Source organism: Odontesthes bonariensis, chromosome 20 (genome assembly GCF_027942865.1).
Source record: "Odontesthes bonariensis isolate fOdoBon6 chromosome 20, fOdoBon6.hap1, whole genome shotgun sequence".
NCBI classification, from domain to species: domain Eukaryota; kingdom Metazoa; phylum Chordata; class Actinopteri; order Atheriniformes; family Atherinopsidae; genus Odontesthes; species Odontesthes bonariensis.
The window spans coordinates 4,512,798-4,529,819 of record NC_134525.1 but is presented as its reverse complement, the minus strand read 5'-3'; the positions used below and the strand labels follow the sequence as shown (position 1 = coordinate 4,529,819).

Genomic DNA, 17,022 nt, shown 5'->3' with positions numbered 1-17,022 from the left:
TCATACTCAGCTAGAATGAATAGAATGAAAAGAATTAAGCAGGAGGAGCTCATTAAAGCTACAGCTGCAGTGGATGCTCAGTACTCTGTTTGTCCCTCCCCTGAACTCTATAAAAGGAAGCTAGACCTCCAAACACAGTATAATTTGCTATCAACCGAGAAAACAGAACGGCTTCTATTAAAATCGCGAGGATACTTTTATGAGCATGGCGACAAAGCCGGGCGTTTATTATCACACCAACTTAAATGTCACTCAGCCTCTCAACAAATCCCACAAATTCGAAGGGATGATGGTGAACTAACTATTGACCCAGAAGAAATTAAAGAAACATTCGCCGCATTTTATTCAAAGTTGTATGCATCAGAAATGTCAAATGATCACTCGGACATGGAACATTTCTTCAATAACCTCCAGGGTCCTTCTATAACAGCAGATCATAGGACTGAGACTGAACTTCCACTAAATCGCTTGGAAATCAGTAATGCAATAAAAACAATGCAAAATGGCAAGGCGCCAGGCCCTGATGGGTACCCCATAGAATTTTATAAAAAGTTCTCTGATAAACTATTACCGATTTTACTTGATATGTTTAATGACTCTTTGTCCAGAGGATTACTCCCACAGACATTGACTGAAGCATCAATTACGCTCCTGCTGAAGCCAGGTAAAGATAGCACAGAATGTGGCTCGTATCGTCCCATCTCCCTTCTAAACTGTGATGTGAAGATCTTGGCCAAAGCCCTTGCTCTACGCTTGGGAACCTCAATGTGTGACGTGATATCCACTGACCAAACGGGCTTCATTGCTGGCCGCTACTCATTTACTAATGTCCGTCGGCTTCTAAATGTCATCTATTCTTCTGCGTCTGGTGCTTTACCTGAGGTGGTTATCGCGCTGGACGCAGAGAAGGCATTTGATAGGGTGGAATGGGGATACTTATTTGCTTGTTTGAAGAAATTTGGTTATGGCCCCAATTTTATTTCATGGATCAAACTCTTGTATACGTCACCCAAAGCCTCTGTAATCACGAATGGTAAACGCTCACAGTACTTCCAACTGTCAAGGGGCACCCGCCAGGGCTGTCCAATCAGTCCTTTGCTATTCGCCTTGGCCATAGAGCCCTTGTCCATTACACTTAAAACTTTGCCAACAATTACTGGGATTCATAGGGGGGGGAGGGAGCACAGAGTGTCCCTTTACGCAGACGATTTATTAATGTATGTATCTGACCCTGTCTCATGTGCTCCACATATTATCCACGCGCTGAGGAGCTTTGGTGTTTTTTCCGGGTACAAATTGAACTTCAGTAAAAGTGAATGTTATCCTGTTAATGATCTGGCTCTTCAAATACAGGATGGTGCTCTACCGTTTAGAATGTCTAAAAATGGCTTTAAATATTTGGGCATTAACGTTACCAGGGGCATGCAAAATCTTTACCAAGAAAATTTTTGCTTACTATTGGAGAAGGTCCGATTAGACTTGAAGAGGTGGGGATCTCTTCATCTATCCTTAGCAGGGAAAGTGAACTGTGTTAAAATGAATGTGCTTCCCAAGTTTCTTTACTTATTCCAATGCATTCCACTCTATCTTCCTAAATCTTATTTTAAATCTATTGATAAGTCTTTACTTTCATTTATATGGGAAGGGAAGAGGCCTAGAATACGGTTAGAGCTATTACAGAGGCCTAAAAATCAAGGTGGTCTAGCTCTTCCGAATTTCTGTCATTATTATTGGGCCTCTAATGTACAAAAAATCATGTTTTGGCTCCATACTCCTGACGCAGACTGGTGTCTCCTTGAGGCTGCGTCCTGTACCTCCACCTCTCTTAGAGCCCTGATCACCTCCTGCCTTCCCCTCTCTGTTTCACAACACACTAATAATCCTATAGTCATAAACACCCTTAAAATATGGGTTCAACTTAGACGTCACTTTGGGTTCAAGCACCTTCTTCATCTAAGTCCCATCCACAATAATCACCTCTTCCCTCCAGCCAGGTTAGACTCTGAATTTAGTCTTTGGAAGAGACGAGGCATTTATAATTTTAAGGATATGTACATAGACTCTACTTTTGCAAGCTTTGATGATCTGATGCGTAAATTTGACCTTCCTCGGTCTAGCCTGTTTCGATATTTCCAAGTCCGCCACTTCATTCAACGTCACGATCCCGATTTTCCATGCATAACACCATCTTCTGGTCTAGATGATCTGTTGGAATCTCCCTTTAGCCCTAAAGGACTCATCTCAAGAATTAATGATTGTATAGCTTCCTTTAAAAAAATAACACTGGCAAAAATTAAAGCAGACTGGGTGGATGAGCTGGGGGAGGACTTCGGAGAGGAGGTGTGGGAGAGAGCCCTTTTAAGAGTGAACGATAGTTCTTCCTGTGCTAAACTAAACATCATACAGTTCAAGGTTCTACATCGTATCCACTACTCCAAGGCAAGACTGGCCAAAATATTTCCAAACACTGATGCAGGTTGTGACTGGTGTCGGAACACTCCTGCTGATTTAACGCACATGTTTTGGTCCTGTCCAGCCTTGGCAAACTATTGGTCTACTATTTTTAAAACGTTGTCAGAAGCACTGAATATTGACATTCAACCCAACGCAGCTATGGTCATATTTGGTATCACGGATAGAAGGTATGCATCATTAAAGAAATGTTATAAAAATATAATTGCTTTCACAACGTTGCTTGCACGTAGAAGAATATTATTGCACTGGAAGGCGAAAAATCCACCCAAAGTGTCCTTATGGTTTAGTGACCTAGCACAATTTATACAATTGGAAAAAATAAAATATGCTCTCAGAGGGTCCAGGGGCAAATTCTTTTCTGTTTGGGATCCGGTATTAAAGTATCTTGGTAAACTTAAAACTCTGCCCACTTGTTAAACACTTAGCGGCCACCAGGCATTTGTGTTGTGATTGTGATTAATTTCATATGGATCAGATCGTGTTTGGTGCACAGCTCTTATTGTAATATTGTATACATATGGATGTATGCATACTTTTTTTTTTTTTTTTTTTTTTTCTTCTCTCTCGACTGTGATTAGTTTTAATTATTATTATCTCCTTTTCTTATTCTTTTAAAATTAAATTGGAGTGGTGTCCAACATGTTCCGGGGGGGGGGGGGGGGGGGGGGTGTTAGTCAATGTAAGTATATATATAAGTATAAAAATGAGCATTGTATGTGTACTTATATATTATGTCCTTGAAGCTCAATAAAAAATATATTTCAAAAAAAAAAAAGAAATGAAGTTTGAATTCATTTAGATCGGCCAGTGTTAGCTGCAACATGCTCCAGCACCATAGTAACCCTGAATTTGATCAAGTGTGTGGGAAGATGGACAGATGAGAGAGTTTGTTGTTTATACTGATCACTTTCAAATGTGCAGCGGCAACTTTGCATTATATTACATATATTACAAAATATTACATTATTGTTTATAAAGAATGTTTATGAAATAGTTGTTTGCCGATATTAAATTGTAAACATCAAAACAATAAACCGTTTGCGACACAAAAATCTTATTAGTTCAATTGTACCTCAAGATGAAGTCATACCTTTGGCAATTTTAGGTTAAGATTGTTTGTATTTGTTTTATGATAGTTTGCTTGTGTTATTACGATTATTATTATTATTATTATTATTATTATTATTATTTAATAATAATCAGATTAATAATGGAGATGCTTTTCTAAATAACAAAATCACCTGCTAATCCTTTTTCATGTGAATGTTTTGTTAGCCAGTAGATGGCAGCAGTGGCTTTGATATTTCAATAATAAGGGTTTTCAAACAGAACTAACAAAAGCCACAGAAAGGTTTGATTCCCAGCTTGGACCTTTCTGTGTGGAGTTTGCATGTTCTCCCCGTGTAAGCGTGGGTTCTCTGGCTTCCTGGCAGTGAGTGTGAGTGTGACCCTGGACTGGCAACCTGTCCAGAGTGTACTCTGCCTCTCACCCAATGACAGCTGGGATAGGCAACCCTGAATTGGATTAATTGGGTATTATTATTATTATTATTATTATTATTATTATTATTATTATTAAATAGACATCATAGGCATCCCCCTCTAGTCTCCAAAGTAATGACATGGAAATCTAAATAAATAATAAATAATGAAGTTCTATTCTTCAAAAAATTATACATCAATAAAAACAAAAGTGTCATCCTGCTTGTAGCCATATCATTTTATTTCAGATCCTTTTTTTTGAGTGTGTAGATGATATTGTGAAAGACAATAATACATGAAACAGAAATTTATGAGAGATCTTTTTTAAAATAATGCTCTTAAGATTTAATTCAAAATATATTATAAATAAATACCCATAAAGTAAAGCATAACTGTGTTTATGTCAAAGTTCTCTAAACAAAACAGTTAATTAATTCATGTTCAACTGGTTTCTCTGATGAACAAGTGCAATGTTGTGTCTTATTGCAAATAAAGAAAATGAAGTAGGATAGCTGAATATTCACTCACATTTATTTAGTTTAAAGGTAAAGAACAAGCAGGTAAATCAGACATGACTTTAATAATCACAGAATCATGAGTACAACAAAATAAACATGTTTCTCAGCAGAAACAACCAAATCAGTTTAATCCAACTGTGCTGTGTATATGTGCATGCAAGTGCGTTCATAAAATACTCTCTGTAGTTTATCATGCAATATTTAAAAAAACTTATTTTATCTTATTGATCTTTAAAAGGTCTTTTAAATTGAAGGATTTTCAAATGCAATGCTAAGCACAAATCTTCTCCTTTAAGAAGGTTGGATGAAGCTCAGTAATGTGAGGTGGATAAATCACTATGGAGGAGACACTTCTGGTCGCTTCTTTCCCGGTGAAAGTTTGTGACGTCTGCCACAGCATTCGCTAACTTTTTTAAAAAAGGATCATTGTTTAAATTGCTCAGAGCCAACGTATTAAAAAAGCTGCTAGCTTTGACATCACTTGCATCTACATATTATACACGTGTAGTTTTACAGTTACTCTTATTGCTGAATGGATGATAAAATTACAACATATGGGAAAAGAAAGACAGTTAGATCAAATCTAATTGCTTTTGTGACTTTGTCAGTTCAATTTAATAACAAGAAACATTAATAGTAAATACTTTTCTATCACCATCATCATGTATTACTTTGTAAGGAATACATTCTATCAATAAGTCATTTTCTACACCACAAAGCTAAATCCTAACATATTGAATACCACGATTATAAAATACGAGAAACCGCCATGATTATTGGCTTCTTATCAAATTAACATTATATCTACCAGAACTAAACTATGTTTTATTATCAGCATATCACACTCTCAGTATAATAGATACCACATATTTCCCCCATAACAATCAACAGCTCAAGGTTTCCTCAATTTTGACTAATAAATGATTTAAAGCAATGCTGTACTCCCCCTCTGTCTACGCGGTGTGTTATAACTTTGCCGAACCTCCTCTGTTTGCTTACAAAGGTAGCAAACAAAATCTTTCTAGGTCTTGATTATGAGTCTAGACAATCCACCATGGTCATTTATTCTCTTGCAAGAATCAAATGAAAAAGTAAGATGCGTTGGATCAGAGCCATCATGAATTCTTCATCCATGTCACCTCGCCCCATTTTCTGAGCTAACTCTACCTCTTTATACATTGCATCTGTGTAATGTGTCCCCCCGTTTGCTGCCACCACGTTGTCGACCATCTCCAGAAGTTGCGTTACCTGTTTTCTGTCCTTGCTCATGTTGTCAAAGACTAGGAACCTTCCGCCACAACGTTGGATAACTCGTTGAAGCCCCGGGTCACCTTCACGTACATATTCCTGTATGGTCATGGTTCCAAGATCACCACCACGGGTAAACAGCACAATCATGAACTGGTTGGCTTTTGGACCAAACAGCTCCTGTAGTGCTTCCACAGAGTTCTTCTCTTCTTTGGTGAATCGGCCAACTTGGATCACCAGCAGGAAGACATGTGGACCAGGACAGGAGACTTTGACACATTTCACTATTTCTCTTTTTATGAAATCTGCCGTTTTGGAAGTGTCCAGGATCCCTGGCGTGTCAACCACACTAACTGCTCTGTTACCCCAGAGAGCGACTCCTTTTTCACAGGCTTCTGTCACTGAACTTGCAGCGGGACTAGATTTGAATTTCGTTTCTCCAAGAATGGTGTTTCCAACTGCACTTTTGCCCACAGCAGTTTTTCCAATCATCACAATTCTCAAATCAAGACCTGCAAGACAATGGACAAACTCAGTTTAAATTCTCTTACAGTGTGACTTGGTTCTTGTATAAATACCTGACTGAATGTTAGTTCATTATTTTAAAATGCAAATGACTTGTACAGATGGGGGGAAAATCTTACCTTACTTAATTCAATGATAAAGAAGAGAAGAAGAGACTACATTTCCCATCATGCCTGTGTGTGGCAGAGGAAAAGCCGAAGGAGGTGAAGCAGCGGCAGCAGCAGGAGCAGCAGCCCCAGCGAGGACTTCCCAGCCAGCCGGGGCAGAGCTGTTGTGTGTGAATGAAAAGGCAGTTTGAAGCCTTTTCCCGCTCTGCTGGCGCAACCGTGAGTCAGAGGGGCGCGAGCTCAGAGGGACATAAATAGAGCGAGCGGCTGGCGAAGACCCTGCCGCACGCGCGGGGGCGTGTCCCTTCGCGGGATGTAGCGTAATGTGCCTCCACTTCGTCTCGGCAAATCGCTACATCTCGCTCCGAATCTCTTTCTTTCTTCCTCCTCCTCTCCCTCTTTTTTTCTCCTCTTTCTCTCTCTCCCCCTCTTTTTTTTCTCCTCTCCTCCTCCTCTTCTTCCTCCTCTCCTCTCCTCTCCTCTCCTCTCCTTTCTCTCCTTTCTCTCCCTCTCCTTTCTCTCCCTCTCCCTCTCCTCTCCTTTCTCTCCCTCTCCCTCTGCCTCCAAGCTCAAACAGCTGGTGTTTCTCAACGCTCTTTGAGTGGCTTAATACAGTCAGTTCTTCCTCTCGAGTGGTTGACATGTTTTTTATCCTTCAGAGTTTCATACTTTCATTTAATAGCGCCGTATTGGATCACTGTATGGTGGCCCCCCCCCCTTTTTTTGGTGATGAAGCTGCTTTGATACTGTTTCGTGTTGTGGTGGCTGTTGGTATTTCTAACTGTTGAATTGATCTGAAGTTGTTTTTGTGGAAGTGGTGCTATTTTGTGACCATTGAACTGGTTGTAATAAAACTTTGATTTATAAAGCATTGTCATGCAGCATTTTTACTCATCATAAGGGCTTAACAATGTCAATAATGAAACAAAACGTTATAAAATGAGGTTTAAGCTATTAATTAATTGATAATGTAAATATATATGGGACCGGTTAGGGTTAGGGTTAGGGTTAGGGTTAGAGTTAGGGTTAGAGTTGGGGTTGGGGTTAAGGCTGGGGTTAGAGTTAGAGTTAGGGTTAAGGCTGGGATTAGAGTTAGGGTTAGGGTTAAGGCTGGGGTTAGGGTTAGGGCTGGGGCTAGGGGCCTGCCAGGTGAGTGTTTAAACTTGTAGCACCCACAGTTGCAGATATGCAACAAGCTTTTTATGTATTTACATTATACTTCGATTTACATGACATTATTTGAAATTTGAAATTTCAAATTTCAAATTGAGTTTGAACTTGTTTTGACTGAAGGAATTCCTTTTATAGCAAAAATCCGTATTTCGTCTTAACTCCGCAAAAGAAGGCTATTCCTGTGTTTCTTTCTCAATAAAAGGTCATTTAAAGGGGTTTATGCGTGGGACCTACTTCGAATGGATACATATGAAGGACAAAGGAGTTTGAACTTGTTTTGACTGAAGGAATGCCTTTTATAGCAAAAATCCGTATTTCGTCTTCACTCCGCAAAAGAAGGCTATTCCTGTGTTTCTTTCTCCAAAAAGGTCATTTAAAGGGCTTTATGCGTGGAACCTACTTCGAATGGATACATATGAAGGACAAAGGAGTTTGAACTTGTTTTGACTGAAGGAATTCCTTTTATAGCAAAAATCCGTATTTCGTCTTAACTCCGCAAAAGAAGGCTATTCCTGTGTTTCTTTCTCCAAAAAGGTCATTTAAAGGGCTTTATGCGTGGAACCTACTTCGAATGGATACATATGAAGGACAAAGGAGTTTGAACTTGTTTTGACTGAAGGAATTCCTTTTATAGCAAAAATCCGTATTTCGTCTTCACTCCGCAAAAGAAGGCTATTCCTGTGTTTCTTTCTCAATAAAAGGTCATTTAAAGGGCTTTATGCGTGGAACCTACTTCGAATGGATACATATGAAGGACAAAGGAGTTTGAACTTGTTTTGACTGAAGGAATTCCTTTTATAGCAAAAATCCGTATTTCGTCTTAACTCCGCAAAAGAAGGCTATTCCTGTGTTTCTTTCTCCAAAAAGGTCATTTAAAGGGCTTTATGCGTGGAACCTACTTCGAAAGGATACATATGAAGGACAAAGGAGTTTGAACTACAGAAGAGACGTGTCTAAGTGTGCGTTTGTGTGTGTGCACGTGCGTATGCATGTGTGTGTGTGTGTTTGTGCATGTTTGCGTGTGCATGTGTGCTGGTGTGTGTTTGTGCGTAAACGTACGTGCATGTGCATGTGTACATGTGCACGTGCACACACGTGACAGACTCCTCCCCCTGAGACATAGTCTCCTCCCCCTAAGACAGAGACTCCACCCCCCTAAGATAGAAACTCCACCCCTAAGACAGAGACTCCTCCCCCTAAGACAGAGACTCCACCCCTTGATACAGAGACTCCTCCCCCTTATACATAGACTCCTCCCCCTAAGACATAGACTCCTCCCCCTAAAACAGATACTCCTCCCCCTTATACATAGACTCCTCCCCCTGATACATAGACTCCTCCCCCTAAGACAGAGACTCCTCCCCCTTATACATAGACTCCTCCCCTAAGACAGAGACCCCTCCCCCTAAAACAGAGACTCCTCCCCCTAAGACAGAGACTCCACCCCTTGATACATAGACTCCTCCTCCTAAAACAGAGACTCCTCCCCCTGATACAGAGACCCCTCCCCTAAAACAGAGACTCCTCCCCCTAAGACAGAGACTCCACCCCTTGATACAGAGACTCCTCCCCCTTATACATAGACTCCTCCCCCTGATACAGAGACTCCTCCCCCTTATACATAGACTCCTCCCCCTAAAACAGAGACTCCTCCCCTAAGACAAAGACTCCTCCCCCTAAAACAGAGACTCCTCCCCCTAAAACAGAGACTCCACCCCTGATACAGAGACTCCTCCCCCTTATACATAGACTCCTCCCCTAAGACAGAGACTCCACCCCTTGATACATAGACTCCACCCCCTAAGACAAAGACTCCTCCCCCTAAAACAGAGACTCCATCCCTGATACAGAGACTCCACCCCTTGATACTGAGACTCCTCCCCCTTATACATAGACTCCTCCCCCTAAAACAGAGACTCCTCCCCTAAGACAAAGACTCCTCCCCCTAAAACAGAGACTCCTCCCCCTAAAACAGAGACTCCACCCCATGACAGAGACTCCTCCCCCTTATACATAGACTCCTCCCCCTAAAACAGAGACTCCTCCCCTAAGACAAAGACTCCTCCCCCTAAAACAGAGACTCCTCCCCCTAAAACAGAGACCCCACCCCATGACAGAGACTCCTCCCCCTGATACATAGACTCCTCCCCCTAAAACAGAGACTCCTCCCCTAAGACAAAGACTCCTCCCCCTTATACATAGACTCCTCCCCCTAAAACAGAGACTCCTCCCCTAAGACAGAGACTCCTCCCCCTGATACAGAGACTCCACCCCATGACAGAGACTCCTCCCCCTGATACAGAGACTCCTCCCCCTTATACATAGACTCCTCCCCCTAAAACAGAGACTCCTCCCCTAAGACAAAGACTCCTCCCCCTAAAACAGAGACTCCACCCCTGATACAGAGACTCCTCCCCCTTATACATAGACTCCTCCCCTAAGACAGAGACTCCACCCCTTGATACATAGACTCCACCCCCTAAGACAAATACTCCTCCCCCTAAAACAGAGACTCCATCCCTGATACAGAGACTCCACCCCTTGATACTGAGACTCCTCCCCCTTATACATAGACTCCTCCCCCTAAAACAGAGACTCCTCCCCTAAGACAAAGACTCCTCCCCCTAAAACAGAGACTCCTCCCCCTAAAACAGAGACTCCACCCCATGACAGAGACTCCTCCCCCTTATACATAGACTCCTCCCCCTAAAACAGAGACTCCTCCCCCTAAAACAGAGACTCCACCCCTGATACAGAGACTCCTCCCCTTATACATAGACTCTTCCCCTAAGACAGAGACTCCACCCCTTGATACATAGACTGCACCCCCTAAGACAAAGACTCCTCCCCCTAAAACAGAGACTCCATCCCTGATACAGAGACTCCACCCCTTGATACTGAGACTCCTCCCCCTTATACATAGACTCCTCCCCCTAAAACAGAGACTCCTCCCCTAAGACAAAGACTCCTCCCCCTAAAACAGAGACTCCTCCCCCTAAAACAGAGACTCCACCCCATGACAGAGACTCCTCCCCCTTATACATAGACTCCTCCCCCTGATACAGAGACCCCTCCCCCTACAACAGAGACTCCACCCCTGATACAGAGACTCCTCCCCTTATACATAGACTCTTCCCCTAAGACAGAGACTCCACCCCTTGATACATAGACTGCACCCCCTAAGACAAAGACTCCTCCCCCTAAAACAGAGACTCCACCCCTGATACAGAGACTCCACCCCTTGATACTGAGACTCCTCCCCCTAAAACAGAGACTCCTCCCCTAAGACAAAGACTCCTCCCCCTAAAACAGAGACTCCACCCCATGACAGAGACTCCTCCCCCTGATACATAGACTCCTCCCCCTAAGACAGAGACTCCTCCCCTAAGATAGAGACTCCACCCCTTGATACATAGACTCCACCCCCTAAGACAGAGACTCCACCCCTTGATACATAGACTCCACCCCCTAAGACAGAGACTCCACCCCTTGATACATAGACTCCACCCCCTAAGACAAAGACTCCTCCCCCTAAAACAGAGACTCCACCCCTTGATACTGAGACTCCTCCCCCTTATACATAGACTCCTCCCCCTAAAACAGAGACTCCTCCCCTAAGACAAAGACTCCTCCCCCTAAAACAGAGACTCCTCCCCCTAAAACAGAGACTCCACCCCATGACAGAGACTCCTCCCCCTTATACATAGACTCCTCCCCCTAAAACAGAGACTCCTCCCCCTAAAACAGAGACTCCACCCCTGATACAGAGACTCCTCCCCTTATACATAGACTCTTCCCCTAAGACAGAGACTCCACCCCTTGATACATAGACTGCACCCCCTAAGACAAAGACTCCTCCCCCTAAAACAGAGACTCCACCCCTGATACAGAGACTCCACCCCTTGATACTGAGACTCCTCCCCCTTATACATAGACTCCTCCCCTAAGACAAAGACTCCTCCCCCTAAAACAGAGACTCCACCCCATGACAGAGACTCCTCCCCCTGATACATAGACTCCTCCCCCTAAAACAGAGACTCCTCCCCTAAGACAAAGACTCCTCCCCCTAAAACAGAGACTCCACCCCATGACAGAGACTCCTCCCCCTGATACATAGACTCCTCCCCCTAAGACAGAGACTCCTCCCCTAAGATAGAGACTCCACCCCTTGATACATAGACTCCACCCCCTAAGACAGAGACTCCACCCCTTGATACATAGACTCCACCCCCTAAGACAGAGACTCCACCCCTTGATACATAGACTCCACCCCCTAAGACAAAGACTCCTCCCCCTAAAACAGAGACTCCACCCCTTGATACTGAGACTCCTCCCCCTTATACATAGACTCCTCCCCCTAAAACAGAGACTCCTCCCCTAAGACAGAGACTCCTCCCCCTGATACAGAGACTCCACCCCATGACAGAGACTCCTCCCCCTGATACATAGACTCCTCCCCCTAAGACAGAGACTCCTCCCCCCTTATACATAGACTCCTCCCCTATGACAGAGACTCCTCCCCCTTATACATAGACTCCTCCCCCTGATACAGAGACCCCTCCCCCTACAACAGAGACTCCTCCCCCTGATACAGAGACCCCTCCCCCTAAAACAGAGACTCCTCCCCTTGATACATAGACTCCTCCCCCTAAAACAGAGACTCCTCCCCTTGATACATAGACTCCTCCTCCTAAAACAGAGACTCCTCCCCCTGATACATAGACTCCTCCCCCTAAGACAGAGACTCCACCCCATGACAGAGACTCCTCCCCCTAAAACAGAGACTCCTCCCCCTAAAACAGAGACTCCTCCCCCTAAGACAGAGACTCCACCCCTTGATACATAGACTCCTCCTCCTAAAACAGAGACTCCTCCCCCTGATACAGAGACCCCTCCCCCTAAAACAGAGACTCCTCCCCTAAGACAAAGACTCCTCCCCCTGATACATAGACTCCTCCCCCTAAGACAGAGACTCCTCCCCTAAGACAGAGACTCCACCCCTTGATACATAGACTCCACCCCCTAAGACAGAGACTCCACCCCCTAAGACAAAGACTCCTCCCCCTAAAACAGAGACTCCACCCCTGATACAGAGACTCCACCCCTTGATACTGAGACTCCTCCCCCTTATACATAGACTCCTCCCCCTAAAACAGAGACTCCTCCCCTAAGACAGAGACTCCTCCCCCTGATACAGAGACTCCACCCCATGACAGAGACTCCTCCCCCTGATACATAGACTCCTCCCCCTAAGACAGAGACTCCTCCCCTAAGACAGAGATTCCACACCTTGATACATAGACTCCACCCCCTAAGACAGAGACTCCTCCCCCTTATACATAGACTCCTCCCCCTGATTCAGAGACTCCTCCCCTAAGACAGAGACTCCTCCCCCCTTATACATAGACTCCTCCCCTATGACAGAGACTCCTCCCCCTGATACATAGACTCCTCCCCCTAAAACAGAGACTCCTCCCCTAAGACAAAGACTCCTCCCCCTAAAACAGAGACTCCTCCCCCTAAAACAGAGACTCCACCCCATGACAGAGACTCCTCCCCCTGATACATAGACTCCTCCCCCTAAGACAGAGACTCCTCCCCTAAGACAGAGACTCCACCCCTTGATACATAGACTCCACCCCCTAAGACAGAGACTCCACCCCTTGATACATAGACTCCACCCCCTAAGACAAAGACTCCTCCCCCTAAAACAGAGACTCCACCCCTGATACAGAGACTCCACCCCTTGATACTGAGACTCCTCCCCCTTATACATAGACTCCTCCCCCTAAAACAGAGACTCCTCCCCTAAGACAGAGACTCCTCCCCCTGATACAGAGACCCCTCCCCCTAAAACAGAGACTCCTCCCCTAAGACAGAGACTCCTCCCCCTGATACAGAGACTCCACCCCATGACAGAGACTCCTCCCCCTGATACATAGACTCCTCTCCCTAAGACAGAGACTCCTCCCCTAAGACAGAGACTCCACACCTTGATACATAGACTCCACCCCTTAAGACAGAGACTCCTCCCCCTTATACATAGACTCCTCCCCCTGATACAGAGACTCCTCCCCTAAGACAGAGACTCCTCCCCCCTTATACATAGACTCCTCCCCTATGACAGAGACTCCTCCCCCTTATACATAGACTCCTCCCCCTGATACAGAGACCCCTCCCCCTAAAACAGAGACTCCTCCCCTAAGACAGAGACTCCACCCCTTGATACATAGACTCCTCCTCCTAAAACAGAGACTCCTCCCCCTGATACAGAGACCCCTCCCCCTAAAACAGAGACTCCTCCCCTTGATACATAGACTCCTCCTCCTAAAACAGAGACTCCTCCCCCTGATACATAGACTCCTCCCCCTAAGACAGAGACTCCACCCCATGACAGAGACTCCTCCCCCTAAAACAGAGACTCCTCCCCCTAAGACAGAGACTCCACCCCTTGATACATACTCCCTAGGAAGAGACTCCTCCCCCTAAGACTCCTCCCCCAAGAAAGAGACTCCACCCCTAAGACAGAGACTCCTCCCCCCTGATACAGAGACTCCTCCCCCTGACAAAGAGACTCCTCCCCCTAATACAGAGACTCCTCCCCTTGATACAGAGACTCCTCCTTCCTTAGGCATAGACTCCTCGTGTATGTGTGAACGTGCTAGTGCATGTGTGTGCACGTGCTAGTGCACGTGCGTGTGCACGTGCTTGTGCATTTGTGTGCGTGCACGTGCGTGTTCATGTGTGTGTGTGTGCACGTGCGTGTGCACGTGCGTGCAAGTGTGTGTGCATGTGCGTGTGCATGTTTGTGTGCGCACGTGCGTGTGCATGTGTGTGCACATGCGTGTGCATGTGTGTGCACGTGCGTGTGCATGTGTGTGGACGTTCTAGTGCACGTGCCTGTTCATGTGTGTGCGTGTGCATGTGTGTGTGGACGTGCTAGTGCACGTGTGTTTGTGTGCATGTGCATGTGCATGTGTGTGCACGTGGTAGTGCACGAGCGTGTGCATGTGTGTGTGTGCACATGCTAGTGCACGTCTGTGCATGTGCGTGTGCATGTGTGTGTGTGTGTGCATGTGTGTGTACGTGCGTGTGCATGTGTCTGAGCACGTTTGTGTGCAAGTGCATGTGTGTAAGCACGTTCGTGTGTACGTGCTAGTGCATTTGTGTGTGTGCACGTGCTAGTGCATGTGTGTTTGTGCACGTGCGTGTGCACGTGTGTGTGCACGTGCGTGCAAGTGTGTGTGCATGTGTGTAAGCACGTTCGTGTGCACGTGCTAGTGCATGTGTGTGCACGTGCGTGTGCACGTGCGTGTGCATGTGTGTGTGCACATGCTAGTGCACGTGTGTGCTTGTGCGTGTGCATGTGTGTGTGTGCACGTGCGTGTGCACGTGCTAGTGTACGTGTGTGTGCACGTGCGCGCGCGCGCGTGTGCATGTGTGTGTGCACATGCGTGTGCATGTGTGTGCGCGTGCGTGTGCATGTGTGCGTGCACGTGCGTGTGCATGTGTCTGAGCACGTTTGTGTGTGTGCAAGTGCGTCTGCATGTGTGTAAGCACGTTCGTGTGTACGTGCTAGTGCATTTGTGTGTGTGCACGTGCTAGTGCACGTGTGTTTGTGCACGTGCGTGTGTGTATACGTGCTAGTGCATTTGTTTGTATGCACGTGCGTGTGCACGTGTGTGTGCACGTGCGTGCAAGTGCGTGTGCATGTGTGTTTGTGCACGTGCGTGTGCACGTGTGTGTGCACGTGCGTACAATTGCGTGTGCATGTGTGTAAGCACGTTCGTGTGCACGTGCTAGTGCATGTGTGTGTGCACGTGCGTGTGCATGTGTGTGCACGTGCGTGTGCATGTGTGTGCACGTGCGTGTGCATGTGTGTGGACGTGCTAGTGCACGTGCGTGTTCATGTGTGTGCGTGTGCATGTGTGTGTGCACGTGCTAGTGCACGTGTGTTTGTGTGCGTGTGCATGTGCATGTGTGTGCACGTGGTAGTGCACGAGCGTGTGCATGTGTGTGTGCACATGCTAGTGCACGTCTGTGCATGTGCGTGTGCACGTGTGTGTGTGTGTGCATGTGTGTGTGTGCACGTGCGCGTGTGTGTGCACGTGCTAGTGTACGTACGTGTGTGTGCACGTGCGTGTGCACGTGTGTGCACGTGTGTGCGCGCGTGCGTGTGCATGTGTGTGTGCACGTGCGTGTGCATGTGTGTGCACGTGCTAGTTCATGTTTGTGTGCACGTACGTGTGCATGTGTGTTTGAACGTGCACGTGTTTTTGTGCACGTGCTAGTGCATTTGTGTTTGTGCACGTGCATATGTGTGCACGTGTGTGTGCATGTGCGTGTGCACGTGTGTGTGCAAATATCTGTAAATGTGCATAATTATTTTCTAATGCCAAAAAAATGTGACAAAGACAATTATATTACTCGTGAAATGTTTATTTACGAAATATTTATTTTTTAAAAATTGAAACTTGATCAAATTAGGCTTCATCAAAGCAACAACACACTCATAACCAGACAGGTTACAAAATCAAATATTATGCAAAGGAAACTCAGAACGCATAAATTCAGCACAGAGAACTGCCAATGCAATGAAGCTGCACTGCCCATGAACTATAAATGATAAAAGTAACATTTCAGTAATCAGCATTGAAACGTGCTATTGTAAATAGTTTTGCCTACTTCCAATTAGTGAGATACATGTGCCTGTCGGGGCGCGCAGGTTTCTTTAATCCTCGGTGGCACTGAGGACAGGGCCACTCGCAAGTCCTGTTCAACCGAGAGCCGCGACCTCCTGTTGTTCTTCATGTGAACTAGAGAGGAGAACGCCAACTCACACAGGCAGGTAGCGGGGAAAAGAAGCCGTTGCTCAATGGCGTGGTTGGACAAGCTCCGATGCAGAAGCCAACCAAAACTGATCCAGAGGGAGCCCACTACATTTGAGTTTCAGTGTGCGGTCCACACGGAGCTCTGCGCACTCCTCTCTCTCTCTCTTTCATAGTGAGCTTTTCTGTTGAGGATTCCTGGTTGAATGGGTCTCGGATCCAATCATAGTCCTCGATGTCAGCCACACGTGGAAAATAGCGCTCAAACCTGTCTTTTAAGGTCTTAAGGTGTTCGGCACATACAGCGCGCTCCATAGCTGCCTGTGGCGCAGCTGATGCCAGCGGGAACATCTCCATGGAGCCCTGTCCCAAAGAATCATTTTGCCCATAAACCCCCCACAGAATCTTGTCTGTGGATGATAAAATATTTTCATTCCTGCCCTGAAGCTTGGCGTTCAACTCGTTCAGATGTCCAAATATGTCCGCAAGGTGAGCCAGCCTGGCGCTCCGCCTCTCATCCGCGAGCTTGTCCTTATGTGGGACAGCGTGTTCAGGTGAACATTCAAAAAGCTCTTCCCGAAGTTCATAAAGACGGGATAGGACTTTCCCTCGTGACAGCCAGCGCACCTCTGTGTGGAGGATCAGGTTTTGGTGGTCGGCTCCCAT

At 45.7% G+C, this 17,022-nt stretch overlaps 1 protein-coding gene across 1 annotated transcript; it reads right to left on the bottom strand.

The window, feature by feature from the left end:
- Positions 1–5,537: 5,537 nt before the first annotated feature.
- LOC142370479 (GTPase IMAP family member 4-like) lies at positions 5,538–17,022 on the bottom strand. Its single transcript, XM_075453055.1, has 2 exons — positions 16,494–17,022; positions 5,538–6,235 (listed from the first exon to the last, which is right to left on the bottom strand). Exons 1-2 carry the CDS (start codon positions 17,020–17,022, stop codon positions 5,538–5,540), a joined length of 1,227 nt encoding a protein of 408 aa, XP_075309170.1.

What these genes read in the sequence shown, in the direction of transcription:
- LOC142370479 (XM_075453055.1), bottom strand. Translation starts at nt 17,022, where the DNA reads ATGGGAGCCGACCACCAAAACCTGATCCTCCACACAGAGGTGCGCTGG. An exon ending in AGGAGTGCGCAGAGCTCCGT is followed by an intron (nt 6,236 to 16,493) that starts GTGGACCGCACA and finishes ATTGTCTTGCAG; the next exon opens with GTCTTGATTTGAGAATTGTG.